General features: G+C 36.2%; 1 protein-coding gene across 1 annotated transcript; it reads left to right on the top strand.

The window, feature by feature from the left end:
• Window positions 1–13,385: 13,385 nt before the first annotated feature.
• LOC110093984 lies at window positions 13,386–20,385 on the top strand. Its single transcript, XM_020819070.2, has 5 exons — window positions 13,386–13,582; window positions 15,970–16,075; window positions 16,209–16,302; window positions 17,301–17,478; window positions 19,948–20,385. Exons 2-5 carry the CDS (start codon window positions 15,992–15,994, stop codon window positions 20,018–20,020), a joined length of 429 nt encoding a protein of 142 aa, XP_020674729.1. The 5' UTR covers window positions 13,386–13,582; window positions 15,970–15,991; the 3' UTR covers window positions 20,021–20,385.
• Window positions 20,386–20,594: the final 209 nt, after the last annotated feature.

The following is a 20,594-nucleotide window of genomic DNA, read 5'->3' as shown; positions in this document are numbered from 1 at the left end:
TATCAAATCAATATCAAGCTTTCAAATCATTCTTATCATTTTCTTAAACCTTGCCAAGTGCACAATGAGTCAAGTCATGATCATTTTGATCAAGTCAACAATTTTTAAACTTTGTTAAACTAGTTCAAATTCTCTTTCATGCCTTCAAACCTCAAATCTTAATCATCAAACCTCTCTAAATTCAATTCACCAGCTCAAGCCACATCCTCATGCCACCTCATCAGCCCCATTGACTGGTTGACTGGTCAACTAAGTCAACAAGCTCTCTAAAGAGCTTGAAATGGGTCAAACTTGGTCAAAGCATCATTTAAGCTTAATCCACTCCTTTTAAAACTATTCCAGCAGCTCTAGTTCATTCTAGAGACTTCCTAAGCCAGGTCTTAACCTTTGGATCAAGATCCAATGGTTTGGATCACTCCCACATGTGCAAATGAGGACAAGACCACCTTTCCATGTAGGTGTCCTTGCATTTGTCCTTGGCTCATGCTCTCACCAATTTCTAGGTCACATGGAAAGCATCTAAGGAGTTGGTCAGTTGATCCTAGCCACCCATTTGATCATGACATGATGTAAGAGGGCAAAACCTCAAGAAAAAGGGCTTAATCTAATCTTAATGATCTCTCACCTAAGCTCTCTAATCCAGAGCTAATACAGCCTTCAAAAATCCTCAAAAACCTCCTCCAGATCTTCCTCTAGCACTTCCAAGCCTTCCCCCACCGAATCCAAGCCTCCAAAGCCTCATTGGTGAAGAGAGAGAAAGAGGAGTTTCAAATATAACTTTCAATCCAATGCGACAAATCTATTGGTGTCTTCATAATAGTTGTAGAGGATCACTGCAGCTTTCCAACGAGTCCAAGAACACAAAAATCCGACGGTTGGATTGTAAGTTATTCGAGTTTTTAGTTTAAATTTCGATTTGAAACTGTAGAAAATCTACAATGCATGGAGCCTCCACACTTCAGGCATTGTTAGATCATGTTTCCCTCTAGCTACAGTTCAAATTTCATGAAATTGTGTTGAGTATTTTGAAAGTTATGGGCATTTGAAGTTTTCTAGCTCTGGTTCAATCAGAGCAGTCCGATCGCGCCTTCAACGTGATCGGACGGCCCAGAAATGGCCACATCCCGTGGCTGGATTAGCTGACGTGGTTAAGTGGCGGGTCGTAGCCCACAACGTGGCACGTTCCCATTGGGCACCGCCATTCTGGTCAGTTTGACCAAAAATGGTAAAAAAAATTCAAAAAAAAAGTCTAGATCTTCTAAAATTCATAGAAAATCGAATTTATCACCAAATTGGATGTTCTTGGGCTCGTTAGAAAGGTAATTTCATGTAGTATTTATTAAAATCAAAATCAAGTTATTTTTGTCTCTGTAATTTGAGATATTTTTATTTGTTTGAATTATGTTTTTTACAATTTTCTCACAATCCAGTGATTAACTGGAGCCCAAACTTTGGTGGAATATTATTGGGTAACTTAGGCATGTTCACTGATTTTTCTAGGGTCAGATACCCAATGTTTTTCAGTGATGTGAATTTTCAAGATAAAGGATCCATTTTGGACTCTAAATTTTGAAAATTCATAACTCCTTAATTTCTCAATGTTTTGCTGTGAAATTTCTGTGGTGTGGATTCATGTATGCCAGGGTTAGACACACCAAGTTTAAACCAATTTGAAATTGTAGAAACACCTAGGGAAAATAATTAAGGACAATGTCTAGTTAATTTAGAAAAATTCTAGGAAATTCTACACACACCCAATAGGGGTGAAACTTGAGAACATTAAACTTAGTGATAATATAAACCTTAGGTTCAAATCTCATAAAATTTGGAGTTCATTAAGTCAGAAAATTAAACAAGTCAAAGTTAACCCCTTAATTAAGTATTAAAACTTACAGAAATTACAATAAATCAAGTTTAAATCAAAAAAATACATAAAATCTCTCTAACTGATTAGAATTAAACCTTTAATCAATAAAAATTGAAACCAACTCAATTTGACAGCAAATATGGCTTTAATTTAATTTTAAGTGAAATTCAATGTTTAATTGATTTAATTAATTAAAAAATATTTAAAATTCTAGAAAATTTTCAAACACTTGGGAATCTCTTCTTAGGTCATTTCTGACCTTTGGAGTTGATTTCAAGGAGTTTGGAGTTCATTTGGACCAAAATCATTAAAACCCCCTTTAATTAAACAATATTAATAATTCTAAAAAAGACAAAACTTTGAAAAATCATAACTAAGTCAAGAAAACTCCAAATTGATCAAACTCAATGGCATTCAACTCAAAATCAAGTCTAGTATTTATTAAAAATTTCAAACCTTCCAAAAATCAGTCAAAGTCAAAAAGTCAACAAATTGGTCAAACCTAGGTCAAATCTTCGAACCTTCATAACTAATTGTAGAAACATCCAATTTCAGCGTACTTTTAGTCTAACTGATCGTATTAAGGTCTAGTATTTTAAGAAAATACTAACTTTATAGAAAACTCTCTTAATTGAAAAGTCAACTTTTGACCCCTTAATTAAATGATTAGAATAATCCAGAAAATTCTCAAAACTCAAAAATCACTCTAAAACTCCAGAAATGTTTATTCAACCTTAAAATTTGCAATCAACCAACAGTTAAAATCAATCTTAAAATCAATTTCAAATCATTAATATTTAAACTCAAATTTAAATATTCCCCTAAGCCTTTCAACCAACCAGAATTTCAAACAACTTTAACAGAATGCCCTCTATAGGACATATCCAAACCACACGGCCCACCTCACACACTTTAGATGGTTTGCTAGGACAACCAACTCTAGTTTTAGGATAGGCCGGTGTTTACTTTTCTGCTGTGTGCTGGGTTTTCGAGCTTTTACTACATGCTGGTTGTTAGCTTATAATTGATTGAATGTCTGTTTATTTATTTGCTGCACTCTGTTGAACATTTAAATTTCAAATATATCAACTGCTTGAGATTGAATATTAACTTTTTGAGATTAAATTTTAACTGCTTGGGATTATTTATATAACTGCTGATTATTAGGATAACCCTGCAGGATCGAGTCTAGATTTTTCTTTTAAATTCAAATATAATTTGATTATGATATGGTTGTAAACTATTTAAAGTGACTTGAATTTGAGATATTTAATCCAATTTGAATTCCAAAAAAAAGAAAATATCCCTAAAGGGAAGAGTCTTTTTCCATTTGAAAGTCAAATTAGGATACTTTTCAAAGATCCAAAGAGGAAAGATAACACCCCGTTCAAGAGGGAGTTTCTTTTCATTTGGGTATCCGGAACCGATGAATCAAGATGATCGTGAGAAGACAAAGAAATGGATAACGAGAAGACCTATTCTCAAAGTCACTTGAGTCTTAAGATTAGAAATCCGAGTTGTTGTTAGTGGTGCCCGGCCACTTTACTTTTCTGCAATTCTAAGATGTAATATTAAAAGGCACTTGCCTATGGACTTTCAATTTGAATATTAATTTAATTGATTTGATTAATATTTGATGTTGATTGCGATATAGGATTGCCTATTTTTTATAGTTTTTTGGCGATTCTTGCTTGTCGATTTTGATTTAGCCTGGAACCCGATCGTAGGCTCTTAAGGACTCATTAAGATTTTTCTACTTAAACAAAATTAAAACATTTAAGCTCATATAACAACTCTAACGAATTTAAGAAGTAAGCCCGGGACCGCCGGGAGTTCGCATGCATATTCGTTGCATTTTTCTTTCCTTTGCTAGGCATCTCCCCGCCTGCGAGTTTTGACAGAACACCTGATCTATGAGGGTGCAGATCTGTCCAAGGGGATCTGTGCGTCTCTAGGATAAAATCTATTTTTAAGCCCTTTTTAAAATTGCTTCATATTTGATTTAAGCATCTAATTGAGTCGATTTGCATTCATTGCATTAGATATCAACTTAAAAATCTCTAAAACTTTAATTATATTTTTAGCTTAAGTTTCAAACACCCAACATAAGTTAAATGGCCAATTAGGATCCGCTCTAGATGTCGACCCCATTCTCAAAAACTTTTTTTAAACAACATCTCGACCACTCAACATTAAAATACTATACTCATGTTTTTAAAGCGCCTAGGTGGTTTAGCTGGCTCCCTAATACAGGCCGGGGTAAGTCCAGATTTGCATTGCACTAGCTAGTTTCGGGTCACTTTTTAGTACCCAATTTAGACTTAGGTTCCGAGGCTGGCTCAGGCCATAAGACCTCAACCTCCAGAAATTGAATCCCAATTTTCTAATAAAATTGATCACTTAAACATTAAATCTCTTTCCATCAAAATTTAAGCCCAACACTTAGGATAGGTTGAGGTGTTTTTGAAATAATTCAGAATCCCAAAACACCTCCTACCCTTCTTCCTTTGACTCTAGAAATAAGTGTTCAACCTTGATCCAATCCCAATTGAAAATTTCAACCTTTACCTCCTTTGACATCTAGCTTTGAAAATCTTAAAAGAAATTTCTACCGCTATTTTAATCGAGAGTATTCATAGGAAAATTCCAATTTTCCTATGTTGTAATTAACTACGAGGGCTTGCGCTCGTAGGAGATTTAGAAACCCAGACCTGATTTTCAAAATTAAGTTTTCAAAACCTCTAATTAATTATCTTTGGGATTTCAAACAAAAATGGCGATCGTTATTGTCATGTTCAAATAATCGATAATAGGTAATATCATCTTTCTTCGGGAAGATATATTATTTTATTATCATTATTTTGATTATGAAATTAACGATCTCTTATCCGAATTATTATGGTTAAACAATTGATTGAATGTCATTTTGATCTTTCGAGATCATATGTTGTTCCCCCTTGAGTTTGACTATGATAATTCGAATGAATTTAAAATTCTAAAAATTGAATCCATTAAGGAACGATATGATCACCTCCCGTGGCGATATACTGTTCATAATGACAAGTTCAATTTAAAATTCAAATTTAATATTCCCAAAGAAAATTAATACTTTTTCAAAACTAATTTACTTTTTTTCAATCAAGCAAATACTACTACATATGAGTTTTACTATTTCTACATTGATTCATGGTCATCTAATTACTATTGCCATGATTTGATTGCTGACATATGTATTGCTCATTTATTATACATTTGAGTTCTGTTGTTAGTTTTGATGACCTGCCAAGCTTTTTTACTCACATATTGTTAAATAGTTTCAGGTTAGGGCAAGAGAAAATGAGTGTAAGACTGATTAGGATTCCTCAGGTTTTATTCATTTTTATTTTAGTTATTCTTTTGTACTCTAGAGAAAGTAGTTATGATACGTTTGTATAACTCTTTATTAGTTTACATGAATTTTGAGAGCAATGATATCAAAAAATTTATGTTGATCTAGCAAGAATCTCAAAGCAAAATCAACTTGGAAACTTAAAAAATTAAATTGAAGACCATATAAACTTGAATTTCAGTAAACTTACAATCAAACTAAATGACAAGAAAATATGAACCCAACAACACCAAATTCGATTAAATCTGATCCCAAATGAGTCCAAATCAAGGACCTGAAGCATATTTGGAAGGTTTAAACCATAGTTTATATTTTTAAAAGGTTTTCAAACATGACATGCTTATAATCAAATCGAGCGGCTCGACGAGACAAATCCAATGAGCCTAAGATCATCAAATTCTGATGTCATTAGGCCTTCAAATGTCTAATATATGATCCATAATCAAGGGATTTAACACCGATCGTCCATTCAAAACACTTCCAATTTATCCTTGATCTTCCTCCTATTTATGAGTCATGCCACTCACGATCAACTGACGCTACAGTTCTGCCCATCTGCCGATCTTCATTAGATTTCTACTCAACACCGAACTTCAACCTGTCATCGGACTTCTACCCACGTCGGACTTTCACCCATCGTCAAATTTTTGCCCATCATCGGACTTCTACCTGACTGCCATCTGACACCAGACTTCTAGCCGGCTATAACCTGATGTTAGACTTCTACCTGACTACCATTTAATGCCAATTTTTCTTCCCAAACACCAACTATTGTTGGACTTTTACAAGGCCACCAATTATTGTCGAACCTCCATTGCCTTCCGACTATGATCCTTCCGACCTCTGTCACACGCTGACTATGATTCTTCTGACCTTTGTCATGAGACAACTGTCATTTCGACCTCCATCGCCCACCGATTATGATCCTTCCGACATCCGTCACCAAACAACGGTCTTTATGACCTTTGTCGCCCACCAATTACGATTCTTCCAACCAAACGAACACATAAACAATGATTTTTCCTGTTTTCACTATGTAACATACTCAATATAATGTATATTTGTTACATCAAGTCAAGGCCTTCCCCCCCAATGAAGGGCCAAATTTGTAATATACTAGTGGATTCATTCAAGATGGGCTAGGCCCCGTGGGTTTTCCCCCGTTTTAGGGGTTTTTCATATAAAAATTTTGGTGTCTCTTATAAATGATGCACCCTATTTTTTCATCTAATTGCGTGCTAGATTTTCGTACAAAGCTAAGAATTTAAAATTTCAAAGCTAAGAATTTAAAATTTATATTTATCTACTGGCATGAATACTCTAGGACGCAACATATATATTACTATTTATTTTGATAGAAGAAATTAGGTGGCTCTATTTTTGTTTATTAGAAATAAAAGAATAATTTCTTTAAATTAAATGGGGCATTACAAAAAGTTTCTTTCAATTTAAACTTTGCATCATATTGTTGAAACAACACTTATTTGGAGATGGTTAAAATCTTTACACCTTTTGAGCAATTGGTGGCACTCTAAATATGACTCCTTTTGGAAGTATTAATACTCTATGCCCTCTCCATTCTAGAAATAAAACTTTTTGAGACTAACTCTATAATTAAGGTCATTTCCTTTTTACTATTGAAAATAGTTGTTGAACTCTTTTGTTCTTCAATCCATAAGTTTGGTGTGTAGAATAGGAGGCGTGAATGGGAGAGGCAGAGAATCAGGCATGGAGATGAGGAAGAATACTAAAGGAAACTTTTCTATTATTTTGATTACTCATTATTATAGAGAGCAGACCCTATATAGATAAGGGCTAAGAAATAAACAGCAAGAACAAGAAAGTACATATAACATTAATAATTTAAGGTACGGTGACGTGGAGAAGCCACTTATGGCTAGACATATACGAGATTCTCCCCCAGCAAACTTATGGCTAGGACTCGGCTATAAGTTTGGATGATAGATCTTTGAAGCGATGGTATGGGAATGGCTTGATAAATATATCATAGAGCTGATCTGTAGTACATATATGATGGACTGATAAATGCTTGTCCCGAATGCAGTCCCGGATGAAGTGGCATTCGACCTCAATATGCTTTGTTCGGGCGTGAAACACGGGATTATTGGCAAGAGCTATTGCGGAGGTGTTATCATAGTAGATTATTGTGAGAGTAGTATGAGGTAGATGAAAGTATTCGAGAAGATGTCTGAGCTAGAAAACTTTGGATGCCTCGACGGCTAGGGTGCGATGTTCGGCCTCTGTGGAAGAGTGGGCGACCGTGTTTTGTTTCTTGACCTGCCAAGAAAAGAGAGAAAGTTACCTAAAAATTTACTGTAACCTGATATGGGCTTCCTTTCTTAGTTGTTGCTAGCCCAATCCTTATCTGTGTAACCGCTGAGAGTGAGGTTACTCCTGCGAAGATGTAGACATGTGCTGATTGATCCTTATATGTAACGAAGGAGGCATTTGAGAGCGTCAAACTGCATGTTGAGAGGGTTGTGCATGTGTTGGCATAGCTGATGGACCGCGAATTGGATGTCGGGGCGAGTGAGAGTTAGGTATTGGAGGGAGCCAATTAAGTAATGAAATAATTGGGGGTTGGCGAATGGTTCATTGGATTTGTCATTGATGGTGATTTATAGGATGTGTGGAGATGGGTTTGGAATTTTGCATTCCTACACGTTTGATAATGTTCCAAGCGTATGATTGTTGTTGGAGGAGTATGTCGTATGATATAGAAACTACTTGGATACTGAGAAGTTGAGATAGTGAACCGAGGTTGCGCATGCAAAATTTGTCGTGAAGATTAGACAGAAGTCCATCAATTTCAGTGGTAGAGTTCCCAATTAGGAGAATGTTATCCACATAGATGAGGATGTAGATACAAACGATTCTAGATTTGTATGTGAGAAGAGAGTGATCAGACGAGCTAATGTTAAACCCAAAGCTTTGCAAGTGATTTGAAAGAGTGGAGTACCACTCTCAGGGTGATTGTTTGAGACCGTACAAAGCTTTATTTAGTTTGCAGATGTAAGTAGGGTGAAGAGATTCATGGAATCCCTGGGGTTGATACATGTAGATGATGTCCGAGAGTTTTTCGTCGAAGAAAGCGTTTGAAACGTCGAGCTGGTGTATTGGCCAGTTGTGTTGTAAAGAGAGGAGTATAAGGATGTGAATTGTTGGCATTTTAGCAATGGGACTGAAGGTTTCTGTGTAGTCTATGTCGTGTTCTAAGTTAAATCCTTTTGCGACCAAGCGAGCTTGTATTGAGCGATTGAGCCGTCAGAATTAAATTTGATACGAAAGGTCCATTTGCATCCCAGGATGTTTTGGTTTGGTGCGAGGGGAACTAATTCCTAGGTTCCTTGATCTTTGAGAGCTTGGAATTCTTGGGACATGGCTTTACACCATGTTAAAAGATTGACCGCTTGATTGTATGTGGTTGGTTCAGCGGGCTAAAGAACGTGAGTGAGATCAAAGATTTGTTTAGTTTTGAGCGAGCTAGTTTTGGATCTAATGATCATTGTGTGTCGGAAGGTTTTTTAACGACATTGGGTTTTGCTGAGTTATCGTGGATTGGTCATTGGAGAAGTGTGGGCTAAGTGTTGTGGGAGTGATGTTTTGGCTAGGAGAGAATCGTGGGTATAGATGTAATTTGAGGGTGTGGTTTTTGACTGTGGCCATGAGGAACATTGGGATTGTTCATGGATGTCGGAACGAGTAGGAGAGGTGGTGTTGTAAGAAAATTGGAGGGTGAGTCTGATTGCCGAGTGAATTGTTTGGAGTAGGGAAATATAGCATCGTTAAAAATGATGTGGCAAGATGTGTAGATTTTATTTATTTTTGGGTCAAGACATTTGTAGCCTTTTTGGGAGGGGGAATACCCGATGAAGATGCAAGGGTACGATATAAGGGACAGTCTGTTTTAGGAGTAAGGTTTTAGCCAAGGGTAATAGAGGCATCCAAAGACACGAACATGGCTATACGTTGGCCGACTGTGGTAAAGAATTTTGTGAGGGGATTTATTGACAGTGTTGTGAGAGGGTAAGCGATTGATTAGTTGAGCTATAGTCAAGAGGGTATCCACCCATTGGTGTTGTGGGAGAGAATCTTCGATAAGCATAGAGCGAGTGGTTTCGATTAAGTGATGGTGTTTACGTTCCGCCACGCCATTTTGAGATAGTGAGTAAGGGCATGTGAATTGGTGAAGAATACCGCAGTGCTGGAGAAGGGCCTAGAATTTGTTATTGATAAATTCCCCACAACCGTAAATTCGCAGTTTGAGAATTTTGTATGGGAATTGTCTTTCGACCATTCATTGAAATTCAAGAAACTTGTTAAACACATCAGATTTTTGGACAAGGGGGTACAACCAAGTGTATTTAAAAAAGTCATCAAGGAATAAGATATAATACCTATATCCATGAGTAGAGATAGTTGGGGAAGGTCCCCAAACGTCCGAGTGGACTAAATAGAAGGGGGGTTTTGTTACACTTTGAGAACTAAGGTAAGGTAACTGATGGATTTTAGACATTTTACAAGTTTTACACATGTTTGATTTTGTGGAAACACAAAAACTTGGATGAAGTTTAGCTATGGTGGAGAGAGTGTGGGATAGCAGGTGTCCTAGCCGACGGTGCCATAAATCTTGAAAAGCTTGGACAGAGAGGAGAGCTAACTAAGAAGTTGTTGGATCGTTGTGAAGATTATTTGGAGCGGGTAGAGGTCGTTAATACATGGACCCTTAAGAAGAAGGCGGTTGATTGTCTTGTCCTTTATTTGATAGTCATGAGAAGAGAAGGTGATTAGAAAATTATTATATGTTGCTAATTTATGAACATATAGAAGATTGAAGGAAAGGTTCAGCACAAGGTTGAGATTATCTAATTGGAGACTAACTGTATGTGTAGGTAGTATTCTTTTACATGTAGTGTGTATAGGTAATTGGTGACCGTTACGAAGAACCACTTGTGTAGAGCCATTGTAGATTTGGGGATTGTGAAGATGAGTTGGATCGGACAAGAGGTGCGTGGATGCGCTGCTGTCAAGGAATCAGTCCTGCGATGTGGATGACGTCGGAGAGGTAAAGTGGACGGATGGTGGGTATGTATTGTATTGTTCATCATGTTGATACCAACTAACACCTGAATGGTCATTCTTGCCGCAGATTTGGCAAGTGACCGTAGATCATTGGGTTCGGCCACCGCGAGATGGATTTGAGTTGTTAGATGAGCGGCCGTTTGATCGACCACGAGGGTAGGAAGATCTACCGCAACCACGTCCGCGAGTTGCCATTAGAGCCATTGAGCTGCTGGAGATTTTTAGTGAATGAAGCTCTTTGGTGGTCTCGTGCGCGAGATTGAGTTCTTCAATGCATAGCAATGTGTATAGTTCATCCAGGGTGACCAGACGGAGGTTTGTTCGGATAGCTATCTTGAAGGCTTGGTAGATAGGTGGCAGACCATTCCGTGTAAAGTGAATGACATCTTCAGTGTCGATTGGAGTGCCGACTGCGGCGAGAGCATCAACCTTCGCTTTGGCTTAGAGAAGATATTGCGTCATGGATTTGTATTTCATAGACAGGTAATGTAACTCGTTCTTGGGTTGAATGATTCTTGAGCGAGTTGAGGATTGAAGTTGCTGATCTAGCGTAGACCAAATTTTGGCACAGTGCTCGAGTGAAAGAACATATGGTAGAGTTGTGGGTGAGATGACAGAGAAGAGCGCCGCAGCGAGGTTCTGGTCAAGAAGAATTTAATTGGTGGAACGAGAACTTGAAAGAGGCTGATCGTCGTCGGTAGGGGTGGCTCGTGGCGTATGTGTAGACTATGTAGTTGAGCCGTCCAAGAAGCTTTCGAAGCCATTTGCGCGGAATAGTTTCTGAACTTGTGATTGCCAAAGAGGATAGTTCTCAGTGGTGAGAGGTTGAGCAATAACGTTCTTGATGTTGCTCATCAAGAATTTTAGAGAAGATGTTATTTCCGGCGAGGTGAAGACATTGCCTGGTTGAGTTGCGACGGGTTGGGTGGGTGATGATGTTTTTACATAAGAGTTCATTGGGAAGGGAGAGGGAGGTAGGATCAAGTTTCTGATACCATGTAGAATAGGAGGCGTGAATGGGAGAGGAAGAGAATCAGGCACAGAGATGAGGAAGAATGCTAAAGGAAACTTTTCTATTATTTTGATTACTCATTATTACATAGAGCAAGTCTAATATATAGATAAGGGCTAAGAAATAAGCATCAAGAACAAGAAAGTACATATAACATTAATAAAAGAAGGTACGGTGACATGGAGAAGCCACGTAAACCTAGTAGTTAACACGGTGATCTCATGTCCATCTGAATTCTTTTCAAGCATATGATGGTTCATTTTTCTATAAAAGAGATATTATACAATTAACTTTTTGTGATAATGCATTCTTTTTTCGATTAATTTTTATGCTTAACATTATATTTCATTTAAATTGGTCAATCCAAACAAACATTTAAAAATGAAAATATTTATTAATTTTAAATGTTAATATATCTTAAAAGCCCACTTTTTATTCAAATTAAATGATCCTTTATTTGATAAAAATGACAATTAAAAATATTAAAATAAAACTACTCCTTAATTGATTATTGCTTAGTATTGAATGATAAATAAATCAAAAGTGGTGAATTACCAAAAAACAAATCCCAAAAAATTGAAGAGTTATTTGATGTTCCTTTCCATTCAAGATAATCCAAACGGCGACGTTACCGTTAAGATGGAGACAGGCTTATCCTTCCAAGTTCCGTAGCCGTTGCTCTTTCCCGGCGTGTTTGCCGTCGCTGTCTCAGTTTTATTCAAAAACAAGAAAATAACCCATTGTATGAGGAAAAATAAAACTATTTTTTATATTAGAACATTAAGATAATTTTTTAAATTTAATTTAATTTTGTGTGTGCAAGCAACTCGGCTTGGCAGATGTTCGAACAAGCTGTAGGCTTGGCTTGAAGGCCGAAGTGAACAGTCATCTGACTCGCGAGTTGCGAACAGTCTGAACGCCCAAAATTGCAGAAGCTAGGGTTTCTAAATGGGTCAATCGAGTCAATTTCAAGTTTTTAGGTCAACTCGAACCCAACCCGATTTTTGAAATGGATTGACTTTTTTAACTCAAACCCGGCCCATATGTTAAACTGGTTGACTCGAACCCAGAATTTTTCGGGCCTGATTTGTGTCGGATTTCAGGTTATGTCAAATATTGACATCCCTAGTTAGTAGCTTTCCAAGAAGTCTAGAAAACTTTGATATTTTGGAGAAAAAATCTATTCTGTGCCACCAGTTATTTACTTCATTTTCAAATGAACTTCCAATTGACTTGCTTTTCATTTTTTTCATTCTTCTTTGAGTAATATATAAGAATGTTTATATTTAAACTTTCTTTAAAACTAATTAGGAATATATCACTTTATTTGTGATGTGATTTATGTTTGGCTAAAAAATGATTTTTGAATATATTATCTATAAAATAATAATAAATCTATTTCTTCATTTTTCGCTATTATATATTTATTTTCTTCTCTATTTTTCTTACCCATTTCATTAATATAATATTTTTTATGTGGATATTTAGATCATTTAAGGCAAATTCACACATACAACGCATACGTTTAGCTAGGGTTATCAAAACGGGTATGCGGATCGAGTACGGGTCGAATTCAGATTGACCCAAGTCTAAACAAGTTTACCCTAACATGGCCCATTTTTGGGTACGGGTCAGAAAATCCAACTCGGACCCAACCAGCCGGGTTACGGGTTGACATGACATGACCGACAAACCCGAGGACGAGCTTGCAAACTACGGCTGTCGGAGGAGCTTTGAAAATAAATATATAATAGTAATATAAGAATGTTTATATTTAATTTTCCTTTACAAATAATTAGATATATATATGTTTGGCTAAAAAATGATTTTTAATATATTATCTAAAAAATAATAATAAATCTATTTCTTCATTTTTCGCTATTATATATTTATTTTCTTTTCTATTTTACTTACCCATTTCATTGATATAATGTATTTTAATACAATATTCGCTTGAGGCGATGGTTATACAATTTTTTTCGTCGTTGTGTGGCGATTGGGGACCAGAGAACAAATAATAAAAGGCAAAAAGATGCCACCCCAACATCTATCGAGAAGGAAGCGGCCATAGATAGTCTTTTTTGGGTCACAGACAGCGCAGCACTCTCTCCAACGGTTCCCCTCCTCACTTCCTCAGCTTCCTTCCTCCACCTACTTCAACTTGGAGCTTTTTTTTAGGATTTGGTCTTCTCCTTCCTTCTCACACTACTCTGTAAGTCCTCTTTCTTTCTGTCTTGTAGTTCTCTCTTTTCTACCTGAAGGATTCCGTTACGTTTTGCAAGAGCATTGTAACTGTGGTGTGGGCATCAATCTTAAGCTCTTGTTTGCAAGTTATAATCCATCTCTGTATGATGATAGAAGAAGCCATTAACACAAATGTTTTAGCTTTTTAGAGCATTTTCTTATGGTCAAGGTGTTGTAAAGTTCATTGTTTGTTTTTGGGCATCTTTTATGATTTGAAATTTGGGATTTACAATGTTGAATGCCTCCTTGCCTTCTGCTATTGTGCTTCTCTTGTGTGGATGATTTGAAGTAGAGGGGAAATTTCTCCTGTCTTCTTCTTTTGTGAGTTTTGTATTTGGTGCTCTGCTTCTCAGTATTCTGAAATTCCTCTCTCTCTCTAAAGTCCTCGTTTTCTCTCTTGGTTTAGACGAGTATTCTTGTTCTAGAATGAATAGGGGCATAGAAAGAAGTAATTTGTGAAGGATTTTGGGTCTTTTTGCAACAGCATTACAAGCGGGAGCGGCATGACCAATTGCAGTCTTAATCTCTGGTTTTTTTGAAAAATCCAGTTGGATTTTTAGTGTTTTGGGCTTTATGCCAAATAACCAATCTCAGTACGATGGAGAGCGCTACAAACATAAATGTTTAAGTAATGTGGTACAAATTTGGAATTTGTTTTAATGCCTAAGTCTCTGTCTATGCGACCCGTTTCTTTTTTATTGGACCACATAGACTTGGGAATCAAGGAAAACTAAAAATTTCAAGCTTTTTTGGGATTTTGATTTGTTGTGAAGTACTGTTCTAAGGTCTCATTTTGTTGCTTGATGTTGGAAGTACTAATTTAACAATTATGAAATTTGTTAAATTTGTTTGCAAGAAATTAACGTTGATTTCAAATTCCACAAACTGTGTAAAATTCTCTTAAAAATGGTGATTTTATTCAGATTAAAAAAAAATCATATTTTTTGAAATATATTTTATGTTCACAAGCAACCAAATAAGATCTAAATGTTTTAATTTTGTAGTTCATTATGCTATTTCCAGGGTTGAAAGTTCATTGCCTGGGTTTCTGGATTTAGAATTTTGAATGCTTCCTTGTCTTCTGTTCTTGCTATTCTTTTGTATGAATGGGTTGAAAAAGAGAGAAAATCATTGGATGAGTGGAGTTCATCCACTTTTGCAAGCTTCTATATTATATTTTGTATTGAACTACTTTGACTACTGTCTGCTTATAAAAGCATGGTTTAAAAAATGATGAGTTTATTTTCAGTTAGTGGAAATTATATCAACACTTTTGATGAATTTTGATAGCATTTATAGAGTTTAAGGTTTCGTTTGGGATGTCTTTCTTACTGCTTCTTAAAGCAGCTTTTTAGTACAAATATTAGAATTTTTGTAGTAAAAAACTGCTTTAAGAAGCAATAAGAAAATCGTCCCAAATGGAGCCTAAAACTCATATCATTTTCTAAACTACACCAAACAAAATGATGGAATCTCTTGTAAATTCACTGTTTTTCAAAAAATGATTTCAAATTTGAAGAACACAAATGAACCCATAGAATAATACAGATTAACATAAATAAAAAAGTTGAACTGTAGCTCAGATTAAAAAGATGATCTACTGTAATCTTATAATTTCTCAGAGTAGAGCGCCTAATGGACTGTCAGATTTGGTATTACTAGGCTAATAGTTCAGGAAATAGAAAGAATGCATTATATGAATATTTTTTAAGCCAGAATATGTATAATTGCTTCGTTCTGCAAATTACATGGAGCTATTGATTTATAATATCTTTTTTCCTGTCTTCTTTTACTTACAGAGGACATGCAAAATAAAGGAAAATGAATAATGCTACTACAAACAAATTTGTCTGAAATATCGTTATAGATTAGTCCTCCCTTTCTTTTTTTTTTCTTTAATATGGAAATGAGATGAAGGGCAAAAAGGATTATTTTACCTTGTAAGTCCATTTTTTTGACAGAAATAGTAGCATTACTCAGGGCAAATTCAAAACATGAGAAGTCTAATAGTTTGCATTGCCTGTTTCCTTAAGAAGGATGTTATAAGCTCATGCAGCATTGGTTTTTAGCTCCTGATACATGATTTCTACATCTAATCAACTTCTTCAACTACCCTAATAAAGTTCTTCATCGTAAGCTTAAAAAAGATAAGGCTTTTCTTTCCTTTCTTTCTTTTTTCTATATTACAACATCTTTTATTAGCTTAATCATTCTTTGCTTTAACTCACGTGAATGCTGGTTGAGTTGCTTTGATGGCTTGTGTGCTTTTGTTTGTTCACATTATTCGTAGGCCCTAATATGGTCATGATGAAAATAACATGACAGCAAAAATGATTGTTTTCTTTCTTTCTTTAGCATTTAAGGCCTGAGAATTGCAATGGACATCTCAGAAAGTGTCATCTTGGATATTGAAAGCCTCACCCTGCCTCCTAATAAATGCTCTGGAAGCCCCAAAATGACTGTAAGTGATTTGTAGTGTCTTTCTTGTACATTTTATGACTTTTTGGTGTTCTTTTGATATTACTAAATTTCAAACTTGAAGGTTTTGCTAAATATATATGAGAAATGTATTTTTCCTGAAACTTATGAAACAGAAAGCATTATCCCGGAAGGGTTCTTATCGAATGGAGAGGAGAAATGGTGAGGAGCAAGAGGGGGATGACACAACAAAAAAGCTTTTGGCTAAAGGTATGAGGACATATTCTCATTGTTTCAACTTATTGATTGTTTCACTGTTGCATGCCTATTGTGCAATAGTGAGGACATATTTCAAATGTCTGAGCCGGACTGTGAGTTGGCAGCTGCCAGCTGCCTATAATTTTATTTTGAAGAGTTTAGAAGTGGTTGGATCTGAATCCCAAATTTATTATTTTACCTTTTTTTTGGTTTCATCTGAATATATATATATATATATATATATATATATATATATATATATTATGAATGAAAATAATAGGCTAATACCTTCCTTTTACTACTGCTTTATAAAAAAAGTAAAAATGAACGGGACTTTTAAGCCCCTCATAGTTGAAGCCCAATTTTCACCTTTAATCAATCACGTTGTACAAAACAAATGACACTCTTATTTTTGAACTCTTGTTCCAATCACTTTCTTGCATTTAGATTGTACCTATTGCTCCTAAATGTATTAGAGTGATTCAACATTTTTATTTTTTACAGCTCATTTTATTAGATGAAACCAGATTTGGTATATTTATCATTCAAAAGGAAGCCAGATTGTCTTTTATCTATGAATCTACAAAAGGACAACCACTCTTTAGGCAAGTAATGTACCGACATGCTGGCTTTGTTTGGGACGGCTTTTTTAAGCTTTCTAGTACAAAAATTAAAATTTTTGAACTAAAAAGTTGTTTTAAGAAGCATTAAGAAAGCCATTCCAATCGAAACCTTTAAGTCCTTTGCAGGATTCTAAAGCTCATGTGATCAATTAGAATTAACCTCCCTTCATGTTCCCTAAAATATGCAAAAAGGCAACCTAATGGCTTTCAACTTCTGATCCTACGTGTTTTAGTAAGTTTAGTATTTGGTTAGTCAAATGGAATATTCTCATTGTATGATTGAGCTCTACCTAATTATTAATTTTATTTTGTTTATACAAATGCTGATCTGAAGTTTTAATTTCTATGTATTGAAATGTGTGTTGAAACTTTGCTTTGCTTTTACAGTGATGTGTTCACAGCTGGAGCAATCGAAGCAGCCCCTTGTTCCTAACAAAGCTATCGCAGCAACGCCAATTGTGGCTAACTGCACCTACCTTGGAGATGCAGGAGAAGGAAGGATTAAGCGTTTTAATCGCTTGATGACAATCAACCCTAGAAGAATTCTTCTTCTTTTTGCTTCTATGTGAGTATTCCAAAATATGCATAATGATGACTTGTTTGACTCAATATCCTTCATGAATGATAAGATGAAATTGGTATTAAGATTATTATTTGAAAAATTTGAAGCGTATTAGGCGACTTATTAGGTATTGATTTAATATTCTTTAATGAATCACATGGTGGGTAGGTATTAATATTCAATGGTGAGAGCATCAAAAATAGGTTAAGCGGTTTTGCACAAATTAGGTAGATTTTCATTGGGTTTGTCACTATATTAGTTGATGCATTGAGCCTAGTTGACATGGTAGTATTAGACAATTTAAGGTTTTTGTTTAGGAGTTGAGGAGTAAAAAAGAGAGATAAGAGGGGAGAGAAGGAGAAAGAAAGAGAAGGAAATAAATTTATTGTAATTAGATCCGAAAATAAATCAAATGTTATTTGAATTTGACCAATCAATAAAAGTAAATTTAATGTAAATAGATTCAAAAGTGTTATTTACTTGTCTCTAAAAAATTTAGAGAAATTGAGGTGTGAAGCTAATTTTATCACAATCTATGAGATAAATTCAATGCGAAGAATTACAATAAAATAAGAATCTCAAAAGATTATATAATCTCTATGCAGACATGTCTATCCTACGATTGGTTGTATTTTAACACCAATAAACTTATTTATTACCTCTCAAGTTCGAAGAAATTTCTAGATCTAGCGATTTGCAACTAAGCAATGACAAGAACAATAAAATCATATTGAAATATGCAACATATTAGTGAATAACAAATGTTAATATATCAAACTTAATAAATTCAAGTTTTAACATCTGACTATATCTAATCTCTACAAAGAGAGTTTAGAATGTGAGGGGAGGCACGACTTCGGTCGCATGAAGCGAATGGACCTCGGTGCATGCAGAGTAGAAGCACGGCATAGTTCCACGAGATTCCAGGATATTGTAATCAAGAAGGGCATCGAGCCGATTGCAGGATGGTGTAAACCACGTGAGGCGGAGCAGTGTCCTCGAAAAGCAGGTCGAGCGGGGCGCACGATCAGACCGAGCGGTGTCGTGCGCGGGTGTCGCAGCCGACGTGGGCACGAGGTGGAAGTGCCATGCGTGGGGTGGATGCACAAGGCTCGAGTAGACTCGTGGAGGTGGAAGCGCCATGCATGGGGTGGATACACAAGGCTCGAGTAGACTCGTGGGGCGCGGGTTTCTGCGTGGGAAGCGGCAAGTGCACGAGCGGACTCACGTGAGAGGCCGAGTGCTGGATCAGGGCGGCGGGCTAGCGTCACGCGTGAAAGCGCATGACATGTTGGAAGTGGAATTTGTCTGTTCTGTTTAGAGTGGAGTCTTCGGGTTGGAAAATGAGCAAATCAAAAAGCTTAGTTGTTCGACTTTGGTGTGTCGGAGCAACGGAGACAAAAGCACTGGATCAAAGGTAGGATCAAGAACCTCGGAGTATATCACATGGGAGGAAGCCGCACACAGGAGTGCGTAAGAAGCTGGCATAGGACTCAGGATTGGATGGGTGGCTGATGTGAAGTCGCAGGACGTAGCGTGCATAGGTGCCCGGAGAAGACAAGTGAGCGTGAGGATGCTTGGTGTTAGAGCGTGGGCGTGCTGCACGGGAGCAGACAATGCACAAGGCACGGGCGTGCGGATCTTGGAAGGAACAACGACAGGCGCATACACACATGGTTTAGAATGCACAGAAGTGCGAACTCGAGCCATGGATTGGAAAATATAATGGAGGCTGGGCGTGAGCCGGATTGGGCTCGGCTCGATAGGTTTGCTCGTGGAGCTAGTACAAGGAGCTGATCAGATCACAACAGACACAAATTCTTGTGAACAGGTGGTTCTTTGATATTTATTGTAAAATTTGGACCAATGTGAAGATTGTTAGGATTGGTTACATTTTAGTTGTGTTAATCAACAAGAGAACACACCAATGTAAATACTTATATATAAATGCTATAGATTGATGTGGGTGGTATCCTTATGTAGCCCATCTAAGAGGAATAAAGAAAATTCCTTATTAGTTCTCTCTCCCTCTCTCTCGTCCAAGAAGATTCATCTTTCTCCTCAAGAATCATAACAACAACATTGAAGCATTACCTTCATCTTTATTCAATCAGCTTGTTAAACCACAAATTTTCTTTGGTAAGAAAGTTCCTGTATAGCCACTCTATTCATTCAACCTTTAATAGTTTTTTAGTGAGCTACAACTGGATTAATAAAATTTTCATGGCTTAAAAATATCAAAATCAATTTCACCACTGTGGCCTTATGGGATCAACAATAGTCTGTTATCATTTTTCTACTTCTCTATGATTTCTTGAGCATATGCACCAATTCATGAAACATCTCATATTTCTATGTTCAAATAAGATAATTTCACTTAAAAACTTGTAATAAAATCATCCAATCAATACCATTTATCAAGTAAATCCCGAGCCATAGGATGCTTAACTTGATAGTTCATATTCTTGATAGGTCAAGCATGGGAACAATGATACTCATATACTTCACTCTGGCTATTTACCGAAGAAGCGCATCAGAGAGTTAGTGGTTTGTTTAAGATTGCAAGAGAAGAAGAAAGAATAGCTGATGTTTTACTGTGAGAGCTATTTATTTGACAATCATTCATTGCACTCCATATCTTGGTGGTGGGAACTTTGATCACTTGGCTGATTCTTTATCAGTATTCGATTTGCTGCTGATGAAGGAATTCTACGGTGATTAAGCTTTTCAACTGCAGTGCAGATTTACTGTATGATTTTGTTGTATGATTTTGTTGTGAGAATAGATAGAGATTCTGTGGATTTGCTGCATATGCTGCTCTGCTGAACTGATACGCATTAGTGACAGATATAATTCCACTGTTTTTATTGTGAGTCACTTTTATTCCACTGAATGCTTACCGTTTGGAAATTTGCTGATTCCAGTTTGGTTTCTGCTCTGTTTTTCTTCGAATTTCCGTCAATAATGGGTTTTTAATAGTTCAGATAGCTGAGAGATTGGATGACCAAATAAAAGGAAAAAAGAATGGGATGGGAAATTTTTTAGATATTGTCTTCAACCTTGTAAATTTGTTATAAATTCAAATTTATTTTAAGATCTTTTAGATGTGCTCCTTCATG

The sequence above is a fragment of the Dendrobium catenatum genome, unplaced genomic scaffold (assembly GCF_001605985.2).
Source record: "Dendrobium catenatum unplaced genomic scaffold, ASM160598v2 fragScaff_scaffold_0, whole genome shotgun sequence".
NCBI lineage: Eukaryota > Viridiplantae > Streptophyta > Magnoliopsida > Asparagales > Orchidaceae > Dendrobium > Dendrobium catenatum.
The sequence above is the reverse complement of the archived record's forward strand: the minus strand, read 5'-3'. Positions and strand labels throughout refer to the sequence as shown.

Excerpts from the sequence above, each read along its gene's own strand:
- LOC110093984 (XM_020819070.2), top strand. The coding sequence starts at position 15,992 with ATGGACATCTCAGAAAGTGTCATCTTGGATATTGAAAGCCTCACCCTG. Across the intron at positions 16,076-16,208 it reads CTGGAAGCCCCAAAATGACT|AAAGCATTATCCCGGAAGGG; the intron begins GTAAGTGATTTG and ends CTTATGAAACAG. Across the intron at positions 16,303-17,300 it reads AAAAAAGCTTTTGGCTAAAG|TGATGTGTTCACAGCTGGAG; the intron begins GTATGAGGACAT and ends TTGCTTTTACAG.